This window comes from Lycorma delicatula, chromosome 1 (assembly GCF_047948215.1).
Source record: "Lycorma delicatula isolate Av1 chromosome 1, ASM4794821v1, whole genome shotgun sequence".
Classification (NCBI taxonomy): Eukaryota; Metazoa; Arthropoda; class Insecta; order Hemiptera; family Fulgoridae; genus Lycorma; species Lycorma delicatula.
Window position 1 is genome coordinate 285,944,677 of NC_134455.1, and position 14,414 is coordinate 285,959,090.

The 14,414-nt window shown below is 33.7% G+C and overlaps 1 protein-coding gene across 1 annotated transcript; it reads left to right on the top strand.

The window, feature by feature from the left end:
- The first annotated feature begins 2,585 nt into the window (after positions 1-2,585).
- On the top strand, positions 2,586-8,487 carry LOC142317842 (uncharacterized). The gene is made up of 2 exons (XM_075354392.1): positions 2,586-2,639; positions 8,122-8,487. Exons 1-2 carry the CDS (start codon positions 2,586-2,588, stop codon positions 8,485-8,487), a joined length of 420 nt encoding a protein of 139 aa, XP_075210507.1.
- The last annotated feature ends 5,927 nt before the right edge of the window (positions 8,488-14,414 follow it).

Consider the following 14,414-nt stretch of genomic DNA (forward strand, 5'->3'; position numbering starts at 1 on the left):
ACGCAAAATATTAACAATTTTGTTACAAAAAATAATCAAAATTCCTAATTCCTATTCTAATTATGTCAGTGTACATCATGAGTTCAATAAGCAATTTCTTCAAAACGATTTTGGTCATGTTTGTGATATTTGTGATAGATTATGGTTTAAAAATGATTTAAAAATATTCAAAAATGAAGTTACATCAAATAATAATATTTAATTTATAAGAAAGCTACTCACTAATGATAAGATACCACAAATTAAGATATGCTGAACTTGTGTATCTGCAATTAATAAACAACAAATACCACCTTTATCTGTTTATAATGGATTCAAATATCCTCCTATTCCAGAAAATTTGAAAAAATTACCATTGAATTTAGTATCAGAAAGACTTATTTCACCAAGAATACCATTCATGCAGATTAGAAAATTAAGGTACGTTCAGGGACTATTTGACATCTATGGGCAAGTTATCGATGTTCCTATAGAAGTTAATACAATGGTTAATCAATTACCAAGAAATGTTGACGATGACCATTCTATTGCTGTTCATATAAAAAGAAAAAATTCAGAAGTGGATACCAGTGCATACTGGTGGTTTAGGTTCAATTAACCTAAACACATCTCAGGAATAGTTGGCCTGAGTTTGTAGAAGACTACACCTCATTCATATCTCATCCCCATACATATAATCTTCATCTCATTGGGCCATGGAGGTTGCTTATTGTTCACAAGTTGAACAGATTGTAACGTGTTATAACGTAGGAATAATATAATAAAGTTACATTTTAAGAAGACCACACTGCAATCTACACGTAAAATTGGGTTTTAAAATTGTTCTTTGGAGTGACCGCTTGTTATTTTAATGTAGAGAATTTTGACTTTCTTCATGAATCTGTTAGGAGTTTCCTACTTTTTGTTTTAGTATAATACTATTATAATTTATACATTCTGAGGATTCAAACGAGTCACTCTTTTTAAAATATCACTTAAAACTTAAAATATAATTATAGTGTAAAAAAACAATTGAACGATTTAAAAATCATTTGATTTTTAAAAAATCAAATGATTTTTTCTCAAATTTTTGAGAAGATTTAGCTGATCATAAAGAATGTATATTAATAAAAAAAGTAAATAATTCACAATTATTAAAATAAAAGTAGAAAATTTGGAATTTATATCTAAAATCATCACATTAAAAATAACCCTATACTTGATTTACAAAGTTATAAACCAGTTTCGTTATACGATGCTTTTTATATAAATCGGCTTTTTTATTTAACGAAAAATAATTAAGTCTTGAAAATTGTAATAAATTAAAAATTGTTGTCATTGATTCAGTATACATTTTCATACAGATACAGAAATTTTACATTTGTTTGCAAATATCTTTAATGAAATAGATGAAACGACCAGACAGTGGATACCAGTGTACACTGGAGGTTTATTAACAATAATAATTAATGTGATAAATAAGTGTCGTATAAACGAGGTTTTTGTAAATTAAAAATTCTGACATTTTCATACATGTTTATCAATGAATTTGTTATGTTTACAAAAACGTCGTTGGCTTTGCATTGTGTATAATATATAATTGAGTTGTGATCCTGAATAAATATAAATTTATTTTAAATAGAACAGTTTGCTTATTACTGGACATGAAATATAATTTTTATACTATTTTCTCAATTACTGTATTAACAATTATTTATTAATAATAATAAATACACTCCATTACCAACAATTATAATTGTAATGTTGGAAATGGTGTTGCAAAATTCCAAAGTTTTCCAAAGAATGAGTGATTGTAAATTTGAAAAATTATAAAAAATGGTTTTTTGTAAGATACTTGAATACAATTTTTTTATTTGAAACTCGAACAAATTTGCATCTTAACTGTAATTTAAAGTTCAATATTGTATTTTATGAAATGATGTTATTTTAATTCAATTATTAATTACCCTCATTGATTGTTTAATTATTCTTAATTTATTGATGTATTACGTAAAAAGTACGGTCGATTTGAAATATGGAGATTATTTTAATTGGAAAAAAAAATAGATATAGGAGGAATACTCTCTTTTAGTGAACGGGTGTGGCGTACCAATTACAAATCAATTAAGTATTGTAAGTATGTATCTTATTTATGAATCAAAATAAGAATTTAAGACATTTAGGTAAAAGTGAATTACGTTTACTTTACATTCGAATGCTTAAATAAATTTATTCCTGTTAAGGATTATTTTCAAAAATAAATTTAGCTGATATTAAAAGTAATATCTCAAATTATCACAAATATATAGGACACTTGAATAATAAAAAAACAGGATGTATGAAATTTCTTAACTATCTGCATTTTTTGGTATTGTTTTACAGGAAGAGGAAAAAAGAAAAAGAAGAAAAAGTTAGCCAAGATATTTAAAAAGATTGCAGCAATCGTTGGTAAAATAGTTATAATTAAACTTCTTATTTTAAAACCTATACTTATCAAGATAATAGCAATAAAAGCAGTAAAAGGTTTCTTAATGGCAAAGATAAGTTTTATAGTAACCAAAATAATGTTAATAAAGAAATTGGTTCAAATGACAAGGATGAAAATGATGGGGGGTGGAATGATGGGATGTCCGTGTGGAGGAGGAAAAGGAGGAGGAAAGGTAAGCTATCATTTTTATTACAAAGACTATTTAAATTATTTATCCGTATATTTTTTTATAAATGATTCTAATTTATTACAGTATAGTATACCTATTAAACTTTGACAGACCTAGCTAATAATAAATCAATAACATGATAAAAATCAGGATAACTGCTCCAAGAAGTTTTCAAATTATTTTACGAGTATTTTCCGGTTTTGTATTTACTGTAGGAATTTAAAGTTGAATATTCGGTGTAAATTTTTGAATTATTTATCAATAATTATGCAAAACCATTCTTTCCCGTCTAATTAAATTGAAACAGGCATTTTCTACTACTGCAGAAGGCTTTCAAATCTTAGCCACCCAGCCCAAAGAGGCTAAGGCCCTTCTTAAAGTGGTTCAGACCCCAGCGCAGCCCAGGCGATACGCTGATGTTTTAAAGTCAAAGTGGGAGGCCAGCAAGACGGCTAAGAAGCCGGAGGTAATTTTTGTCAACAAAGCGGAGAGTTCGAAGACCACGAGCAAAGATTTAAAGCGGGACTTCCAGGTTACACTTCGTGATACTGAAAGCAGCTGAAGATCAGGGATATCAAGGAGACCAGCGAAGGACGTAGTTGTCGCTAAAAATAAGAAAACAGCCCGCGACATTAAGGAGTCTCCAGCTGTACATAAGCTTCAGGTGAAGGTCGACCCCATGTGACTACGTAAGCCCCGGGTCATATTTTATGACATTGAGCGAAGTCTCTCCGATGATGAGGTTCTGTCTCTCATCCGAGAGCAGAACACTGACTTGGACGAAGCCTCGTTCAAGAAAGAGTGTAGAATGGACTTCAATCAATCGTGATGCCTCACTGTATCACGGTGTTTTTGAGTTAGGGGCTTGTCTCTACCAGACGTTCGTGTTGAAGGGACGAATCATTGTGGATTTTGCATACTGTCGCGTCAAGTAATACCTTCACGTGCAGCGTTGCTTTAGGTGCTGTAGGTTCGACCAGAGAGCCGAGTTCGGTAAGTATGCGTCAGTCTGCGCGCATTATGGTGAGAAGAGAGCCACAAGCATGACGATTGTCCGCAAAAAAAGGAGGATCCGTCTTGCGTTAACTGTAAAAGGTTACGCAAAAGTCATAGTTAATAGTATGGAGTGCGGTTGCTGCTTCAGAGCTGTTGAGATGTATTTCAACTCTCTTAATGATTAGTGTCGGTCAACTAAATGCCTAGGGTACCTATGCGATCCAAATTGAATTAGATGGAGATGAACGGAGCCTCGAGCTTCTTCTACAACCCCCGTACAAGACTAAGGGTGATCTGCCAGGTTTGTCAGGCTGGAATAAATCTTTGGTTGGTGACAGTAAAGCCGGCGTACTGTGCACGAAGTCTTTAGGTAGCGTCTTCATACGGCAGGCATCTGACACACATCACGTCGTTAGGCTTGCTATGGATGGGTTGGACCTGGTTGTTGTTAGTTCGTATTTTCAGTACAGGGATCCCACTGCACAGCATTTCGAAAGGTGGAATAGGATTTTTAGGCTGGTAGTGGGTAGTCCCATTTTTATAGAAGTTGATGCGAATGCAAAATTGCTTCTTTGGCACAGTGGGATCACGGATGATGGCGGCAAATTGATCAAGGTTTCATCTCGCAGCATTATTTTGATGTTTTTAATGTAGCCGGCGAATTGACCTTCGCCGAAGCAGTCGGTTTGCGGTGGCTCCGCCATAGTCCCAACATTGATGATACCATTGGCAAGGATTCCCTGATAGGATTTTTAACAGGTCGGTAGTCGATGACAGCAAAAATGATCACCGGCTAATAGTTTTTGATTTGGTAGGTGGGCTGCGCGATGTCTTTAGGGGTGACGTTCCTGTTCAGCAGGAGCGTTACCTACACAGGCGTGCGGATTGGCCAAGGGTTCAAATATTCTTGCGGCCAGGCTTCGCGTTTTTATTCGAAGTCTGGATGAGGTCCCTTTAGATGACCTGGCAGAGAATGTTTCTTCTGCGGTAGTTGAAGACGCTGAGCAATCGATACCCAGAAGCACGGGTCAGGGGAGAGTAACTGGATGGTGAACTCGGAACTTGACCGCGATGAAGCGGACTGTTGGCCGGATCAGGAGAGCTGCACAGCGTGAGGGTGATCCTGATCGGCGTACAATTTTCATTGCGGATTATCGTGGAAGAGGACCGAGAATTATTACATGGTTAGATCTTCTTAACTTGACTCCTGGCGCTCTTTTATGCAAGAGCAGTGAAATAAATAACCATGGGGTGTTGTCTATAGAGTAATTGGTCATAAGCGGAAAAAATACATTCTTCTGTAGGCTCTCTCAACCCAGGATGGAGTTGTAATAGATAAAGTTCGTGTCCTTCATCTTCTGATGAACGATCTGCTTTCATATGATACTGAGGTTGCTGAAACCTCGCATCATAGATGTGTTCGCAGGGAAGTTGTAGGTTTTCATTCTGAGAATTGTCTTCTGAAATTACTGAGGCGGAAGTCTGCCAAGTAATTTGTAGCCTGGTTAGGAATAAAGCCCTCGGATATGATGGTATCACAGTGGAGCTTCTTATTCGCACGTTGCTGATGATTCATGGTTCTTTGACTAGGGTTTTTAATAGGATGCTCTTTGCTGGGCGTGTTGGAATTTCACAGCGTGTTGGAAACGTGGAATGTTGAAATTTCTGTTCTAAGGTGGCGACCAGGATCCCACGCTAAGTTCTTCTTCCCGTCCTCTGACGCTCTTGCCTGTAGTAGGTAAGGTTTTCAAGAAGGTTTTGTACCTCCGCATTAATAGAAGGTTAACTTCTAACTATTAGCTGATGGACGACCAGAATGTTTTTTGCCCCGGCAAGGGCACAGAGGACGCACTTCCTAGAGTCATGGACTTTGTCCATCTAGTGTAAATATGGACTCGGCGTCTTTGGACATATCCGGGGTGTTCAAACTAGGTGGAATGATTTTTCTACTGGTCAATACACACATGGTAACTTTCCAAATGTTAGGGAGTTGCGAGTAATTAGTTGGGTTTCCCCCAATCGGTATATAACTCAATTCCTTTTAGGACATGGTGCCTTTAGGAATAGTTTGGCTAGGTTAAGTTCTGTTGACTCCGGCTTGTGTCCGGATTGTAGAGTCGATGATACTGCGTAACATGTCCTATATGTCTGTCCCCGGTACGAAGCTAAACCTACCAGCTTTGTAAGGGAACTTGAGAGAGAGGATTCCTTCTTTAATCTGCGAGTCAACTGGAAAACTCGCAGAGACTGCACAATTGTGGCTGGCTTCCTCTGCTTTCTCGCCCTGCATAGGACGACCGAGAGGATTTAGTAGAGTAGGACCCCGGGCGGTTAGGCACCGCCTGGGCAGTTGATTCGCTGAAGGTAAGCGCACTGGCAGCGAGCCATGGTTAGTTATATTTGTGGTAATTATTTAATTGTATAGCTGTCGGTGGAAGGCTACTGCACTGCCAAGGTCATGGGTTACCATGCAGCCTTAAGGTATAGCGGCGTTTTGACGAGGGAAGTCTTGAATGAGCACACGATACTCTTGGCAGGATGATGACTGCACTGCCGAGGGCATAGATCCCATGCAGTCGTGAGGTGTAGCGGCATCTCGGCGATGGTTCACAGCAAGTAAATGTCACGCGGGACTCTGCGATCGAGCTGACTGTGGATAGGAGGTCTGTCCGCCTCTCCCTTGTAGACTAGACCAGAACCCATAAATTACCCTTAGTCTCGAATATGGACTGAGGTTTAGTTTACTAAGGGAATTTCGTTTTCGCGAATAAAATTTTTTGGTGGTATGATGTGTTTAAATTTGCCTCGAATCTCGAGACATTCACAGAATTGGCTCAATAAAAGTAGATCTAGGAGCGGTTTCATGCTTCTGCGAACTCGGTTACCTAGTTCAGAGGGAAACGACGTAGGACATTGAAGATGTCCGGACGAGGCCTACAGCAATGTCAAAGGCTGAATTCATAAATCACCGATGTAAATGTCTGCCGAGGCATTTACATCGGTGGCATCCCAACGAGGCCAGGCTTATTACTATGAGATGTAAAAAGTCAGAAGGCGAAAGACGACTCCTGTTAAAGCCCATCAGGGCCTTGATCGTGAGGGGGTCGGTGTGGCGTCCGGAAGCGTCACAAGGCGGGTGTCTTTCCCTGCGGTGTTGGGATGTTTCCAACGGCTCCATATCTCTCGCGACGTCTTGTGTTACGTGGGTCACTCTATTGAGTATCTGTCGGATGTGATTGTTCTTTTTTACCTTGATCGGTGTTAGTCTTTGATACGTTTGCATGTTCTTCACCTCATCATACTGCTGTGATAAGCAGTCCCTCATCCTCAACAGATCGTCATCGTATGGAACGTTTGCTTCTGCTTCATTTTAAATGACATTCGAAGCTCTTTCATTTGCTTCTAGGTCTCGATCCTCTTGATATCGTACCTCCTACTCAACACTTGTCTCTCTTATAGACCCTTATTTTGTGCTTCTGTTGGTCGCCTTACTCCAATTTGAATTTGTCTAACTAGTGCCTCACTGATTTTTTCGCGTCTTTCAGTTTGTCACCTTTGGTTACTAGTTTCTTACTATTCACATTGGGTCTCGAGTCTGGGTTGCGCACTCTCCATAAATTGTATACTTTTTTCGGTGCTTTTCGATTGCATTCGACAATAATAAAAGTATCACATTACTTCTTTTATTTCCGCTTCTGACCAGACCATGCCTCATGGTCTGCGCACAAGGTGTGGTGCATTCTCATCCTTTTTTGCACTCCTCTGAGTAATGAAATTGTTTTCATTTCTTGGTGCCTTCCACAGGGGGACGCCGCTTGATCCATCACTCCCTGCGGCCAGCGAAACATCACGACGGTTTCGAAGGGCCATCGTCTGAGTAACCCTACCACCTCGGTAATTATCATTGCTTTGCTTATCCACTTGTTTCATGTATGAGAGTCTTGTTTCATGATAGATAAGCTCCATCTGGCCTGAGGGTCTCCGATATCTCTCTTATCATGACAGCCGCCCACAACATGGGAAACAGACGCTTACCATAACGCCGCCCGATAAGGGAACAGACGCATAATAATAATAATAATATATAATTATTATTCTCATGAATTATAACAATTTATTTTATTATTGTGAAAGATAATAATGTATTTGCATTGTAATGTACTGTTACAGCCCTTGTTTTGGAATATAAAATTAAAACATATAGAAATTATTGTTACTTACTGCACCAAACCGTTAGTGTTTTTTTTTTTTTTTTTATAAATTGTTGTTAATGTTTTTGTTCTTGGTATTGTGATACTTTTCCTTTTTCTTAATCCCTTTTTAAGAACAGAAGCGTTAAAATATTGAGTATGGTTTATATTTTTCTAGTTATTTGGAGATAATTAGTTTCATGTAGACTATTTAACTGCCTAATTTATAGGGAGTGTAATAATGCTTATAAAACAAAAACGAAAATATTAGTAATATAATTGATTTCTTTTAATAACAGGGAGGTGGAGGTGGCTGTGGTTGCGGAGGTGGAGGCGGAGGAGGAGGAGGCGGTGGTTATGCACCTTCCGGAATCAGTGATGCCGAGTGGATGGGAGGAGGTGGTGGAGGAGGAGGAGGTGGTGGTGGAGGAGGAGGAGGAGGTTGGGATAGCAGCGGCGGCGGAGGCGGTGGATGGATGTCTGGCGGAGGTGGTGGAGGAGGTGGTGGTGGCGGAGGTGGCTGGGATCGCAGTTTCGCTCAGAACGCAGCGTATTCTTATTATCAACCTTACAGCACAATCGACACATCAAAAGGAGATACAGGACAACTATCCTATTCTAGTCTAAATGCTGTACAAAATACACACACTAACAGCTACAAATGACAGTTATTTGATTTATTAATGAATGTATAAATTCCTCAGGTCTTGTTTTTAAATATTCAAAATAATCCTTTTTTAAATTTATTTCTTAAATGCAGATAATAAAACATATTCAGCATCATTTGCTTATGATGTAATTCCGTAGATAATTTATTATTCCATAAAACAAATCGATGTATGACTTAATAGTTAGCAGAACTGAATGTATCTTATAAAACACAGCTGTCGTAGTTAATTCAGACATTACCAAATAAAAGTAACCAGCCGTATAGTAATTTTTATAGAATTTTTTAGAGAATAATATTGTTTTAAAATATATGGCAGTTTGCTGATCGATTTCAGAAGAATAATGTGAAGAATTCATAACAAAAAAATAACTTAAATAAAAAATAAATTTGAGTTAATTAAATCCCAAAATAATTGTTTTATTCAATAAGAAAATTACTTACAGTAGGTTGCCGTGTTGGAAACCCACAATTATTGTTAGCGGTTTAATAACGAACCATCGTTCCTACCACCGGTAAGTTTAATAACCTACCTCCCGTCTGTTTGTGTCTTCTAATCGTATACGAAATTTTTTTACCATGAAATCAATACACATTAGAAAATTAGGCCTCAAATTGAATAGTAATTTATTTGTAACCTAGTTATAAATTTTTTATATATATATAAAATGTGATAGCTATTTATTTATAAATAGTATAAATATATGAAATAGTATAAATTAATTACAAATAGTATAAGTATGTATTGTTATAATAAATAATATTTATTATTGATTTATTTTTTTATTGTTTTTCTCCGCTCGAGAAAGATAAATTACTTTGGTTGTGAACATATGTTGAGTGATAATAAATATTTTCTTAGCTCGTATTTGATATTATTTTTTATAAAATTCATATTAATTTTTAGTTTATTTTACAGATAATTTCCTTCAAATTTCTTTCTAAATATAATTTAAATTACTTTTAATGAACAGCTTGTTAGCAAAGGTTGAATAAATAAAACCTAATAGGGTTAATTATACTTTTTAATTACATCCATTAAACGGTTTTTAAATATTTGAGGAATTTTTTAATATTGCATTAGAGAGAATAGTGGAAAATCACTATTTCATGAGCTATTGAAGCCTTAATTTTTCTGCAGGGCCTTTTCTTAATAAATCTTATTGGCAGATGATAAAAATTCATTAGAAAAATTCATATAAAAAAATAATACATTTTGTATTTGTTAGCAAAATAAAATGCGTTGTTGTAATGAATATGGGATATCTTTCTATTAGTTCTGTCTTATAAAACACTCATTCTAAAGGGAAAGAGAATGTATACTGTGTAAGGTAGTTTGTCTTTTTTTGTAGTTAATTATAATAATTGGCTTTTTAAATACTTTATAATTTTTAATCATAATTTATAGTAAAAACATTACACGCTTCCTTGAGCGCGTACATTTAGCATTTATGAAACAATTAAATCCTTAGTTTCATCTTTAAATTACCGTAATTTTTTAATTTTATATGCGCATAAGAAATCTGGTAGAGTTGCCAAAATGATAAAAGTATAAAGAACTCATTGTATCGAATTTAATAACAAGAAAATTATTTCATCAACCTTTCTTTTTTGATTGCTGTTAGGAAAATTAAATAATAATTGAGAGTTAGAACAGTAATGGTGTCAATTTAATGGTCTGATAGTGCGAGCGGGTGGGCTACGATTAATCTAGCAACAAGAAAGAAACGACTGTTTTTGGCTGAAGAACCTCGCTTTAAAGGCGAAAAGATCCTGTCTCTACCACCATCAATATAAGCTGAGTGACACGCTACCACCTAATTACCAGCATCGAACAAATTGACTCGCATTCCAGTCCTAATTGGGACCTATGGATCGCCAAATTTTCCTTCCCTCTTTTCTTTTTCGATTTGTGACAACCTGTAGTAAGAGACCAATCGCTCTCTGACAAATTTGATCATTACTGCTATTCAGTTAACTTAATATATTTTTATAATTATTTCAATTCTTCAATTTTTTTTGTTGACATTCATCTTTGTACTAAAATATATACTACATACGCCTATATCTCGTCCACGAAAAAGTAATGTTACTTAAAGATTTTCTCTTATATCTATAAGCAGATTCTTAAATTTATAACATATTTTAAGTTATATACTTCTGCAAATACTACTATCTTATTCGAAAATTACAGAAACGTATGAACTATGACTCATGATGTATTCTATATGAATGACATTAAAATCACATTTAACGATTTACGATTTATTTGGTGTACTCTTCTGAAGAAAATTCATGCCATCTTTGTGTAAAAATAGTGTGATTTAATTTTAATCGTAATATAAATGTAAGTACTATAAATGGTTTTTGAAACAGGAACGACAAAAAAGTTGAATTTAATTGCTAAAATTATTTTATAACAAAAAACACAATCCAGTAATGGCTAGTTTTATGATTTGGTCTTTGAAATCTCTAATTTCCTAATATAGGTACTAACAGTACTAATTAAGTTCCTTAAAATGTTTAAATTTTTACAAAATAAGATATTAAAAACATTTCTGAATAGAGTTTTTTACAGCACTCTTTTAATGGGATATTTTAGCATATATTTTTATTCATTTTGATTGAAAATTATAAAGATTTCATGTGAGTTTCAATCAGAACTGACCTCGCCTTGATAGTAATGCTAATTTTTTTTAGCGTTATTATATATATATATATATATATATATATATATATATATATATATATATATATATATATATATGTATGTATATATACATGATGATAATACTTTCACTGTAGAATGAAATATTATCACTTTGAATTTTTAAAATATTTTTCACGAGTGGTTTGTTATTATTAAATGAAAATAAATATTATATTAAAGTTTTAACACAAATAACAAACTAGAATGAAATATACTTTTCGTTTTCTTTTTGTTGTGGTATTATGTTAGCACACGAAAAACATTTATATACGAGTGTAATGTTAAAAGTAAAACTGCTATGAATATTTCTTTCATATTTTGTAGTAAGCTCATGTATTTATATGAGAAGTGAATCCGTATTTGAGTAAAAACGTGGAAGGTAATGGCATCGGAGTGGAGAATTATAAATATTATAAAGGTATGTTTAACCGCTTTGCCTCTGTTTCATTAGGAAAAATGAGTGGCAAGTCTCGAGGGGAAGGTTTTGAAATGGTATTTTAAAATGTAATACAGGGGCTGTCTCATCATAGGGGGGTTTACAAAATTCACCACCGGTGGCGCCCCTTAAATGAGATATTAGCCCCTAGACCATCAAAAATTCACCCCGGTGCGGAGAAGGGCTGTTCTCAACCACAGTTTAATTTTTCATAGGGAATCATATTGCTATGCCAAACCCCTGCACAGACATTTATTATCATCCCTTCTGTAACACTCTCACACCCTTTCCTTCCTTTTCTCTTACTACATCTCTCCTGCTTTCTCTCCGTTGGATTTAATAAAATGCTGTTTTACAGAGTAGTCTTGCGGTATTGTTTTATGGCATACGCGTTGATATATTGATGTGCTTCATAAATCGTTATCGGGTTAAAGAATATAAATTATTTTTAAGTTTTACTTAAGAATAAATTTTCCTAGTCATTTTTACGTTTCTTAATCTGAACTCTCTACATTCGTAATACTTACACTTCCTTTAGATGGGTAATTCTAAATCTTACATCGATAACTGTAGCTAATCGTAGCTAAATAATAACAGCTGTTTCTTTAGTTTACTGTATATCGTAACTCTTAGTGTGACAAGCAAAAAATTAGTCTACTGAAATAAAAAATCTAATAAAAAATTGCGTGAATAAAAAATAATTTAAAAACCTTTTCTAAAAATCAATAGAAATATCCCACAAATTTATTTATAAAAGTTGGTCAGCAATAATTTAACGGAATAAATTAACATTATTAATTAAATTAACACTTTTTCAAATGATTGAAAATTGACCAGCTTAAATATAAGAGTTTAAATTGAACTTAATATTAACGAATTATTCAGCACAATGTTTATCACATTAATTAATAAAGATACTTCTAAGATTAACAATGCAGCATTAAACGACGAAACACTCATGTATCTGAATAAGAAAGAAAGTAGTTCATTTGAGATCCTCTGATTGATCATACATCATAAACAAACATTTTCGGTAGCACTTTTCTTAAACATAATGATTATTTCGTTAACCCATAAGTGGCTAATAGAACTACAGTAACGATATTGCATGAATCATTTTACGATAAATCGTTGAGTAGCCAGGATTTTAATAGGAATAGAGTATCACTAAGATAGTGGTGTATTTGATCATAATAGCATCTTCTGTAATCATTATAAAAATGAAGAACTGTAATCGGGCAAGATATTGCTGACAGATTCATGTTAAAAGATGCATTTTCCATCTGCAGTCCTGACATCGATTAACTCAACCATAACTTATTTACACAAATACTGCGAATTGCAATATTCATCACACATTAATAACTATATATTTATTTTTAAAAAAATTACGTAAGATTAGATAGTCTACAGGCTTGTGCTAAAGTTTTTTTCTACTACTACAATTATAGAAATGTATATTAAAGGCTAAAAAACAATTATAAAACAAATAATAGGAAAAAATTACAGGAATGTAAATTTACTACTGAAAAAAAATGAATTAATTTTTTTGCAGAAATATTTGTTAACTTCCATTATTTATATTTTTATCTTAGAATGTGTTTGCTAAGTTCATAATTTACTGCTGAAATCAGGTTTCCACATTATAACCTCACTTCTTTTACAAAGCCAATGGAACTTTTTATGATAAAAAATACTACTTGTAATTTGCAAGAAACCGACCCGAGATATATAATTTTTTGCTATTCCTATTGTCTACATCTTTTCTTTTACCTATCTTCTTATGAAACTGATATTCATGCTATCCTTAGGATTCGTTTCTATTTACGGGTGCCAGTTTTTGTGTTAGAACCAAAACTATACAAAGTAATTTGTTATTATTATTTCCCAGACGACTACTAAAATTATTATTATCCAGATTATTATTAATACTACGTAGAAGTATTATTCTGGTGCTTCCCTGCTAATCAGAAAGAACAATACTTTTAACATTTTTGATATTAACTTACATTTAAATTATAATGCAAAACAGAAAATTCTGCAGTTATTCGTTTATTATCTTTGAAAGGTGCCGTATCTCCATTTCTAAAAATAGTGTTAGGGAGATATTTTTCTGCCATCGTAGAGAATAATTTAAGATTTTGTTTACTTAACACAGATTGGTTAAAATATGATGGCTGGAACTGGCATTTTTAATCGATTTGATTTTTGTTATCAGAAAGAGATTTTCCTTAAGAAAAGAAAGTTCTGCAGAAGCAAATTTTGTTACGATTAATCAGTTAATCTTAAATAAAAAAAAACTTACTATGTATTAAAATATGTGTAAAAGAGCAAGTGTCGAATTTTCCATTAAAGTATTAAAACCAAGTTAGTTATACAATAATATTCTGATTTAAACATTTTTCGGAACCATTTATAAAATTTTATTATTATTTTTAAATGTTAAAATCTAATCGTTTCATCGCTTTATTTCATCAGATTATAAATTTAAGAAACTCACAAAACATTATTATGAGTGTATGAGAGGATTTCTTAACAAAAATATTAAATAAATTAATGAGAGAAATGATTAAACTGTTGAAAATTATTTGTATAATTAATAAACAAGAAGTTTCAGTTGATTCGGATGCAGGGAGCGTTTATTTCGAATTGATCTACTGTTAGATTAATTTCAGAGGAGGAAAGAATTTTGGATCAAAGGATGAGAGAGAATTTGATTTAAATAACATTGAATTAGTCCTTGTAAGAAGCAACAATAAAGCTGTGAATTTATGTTCTG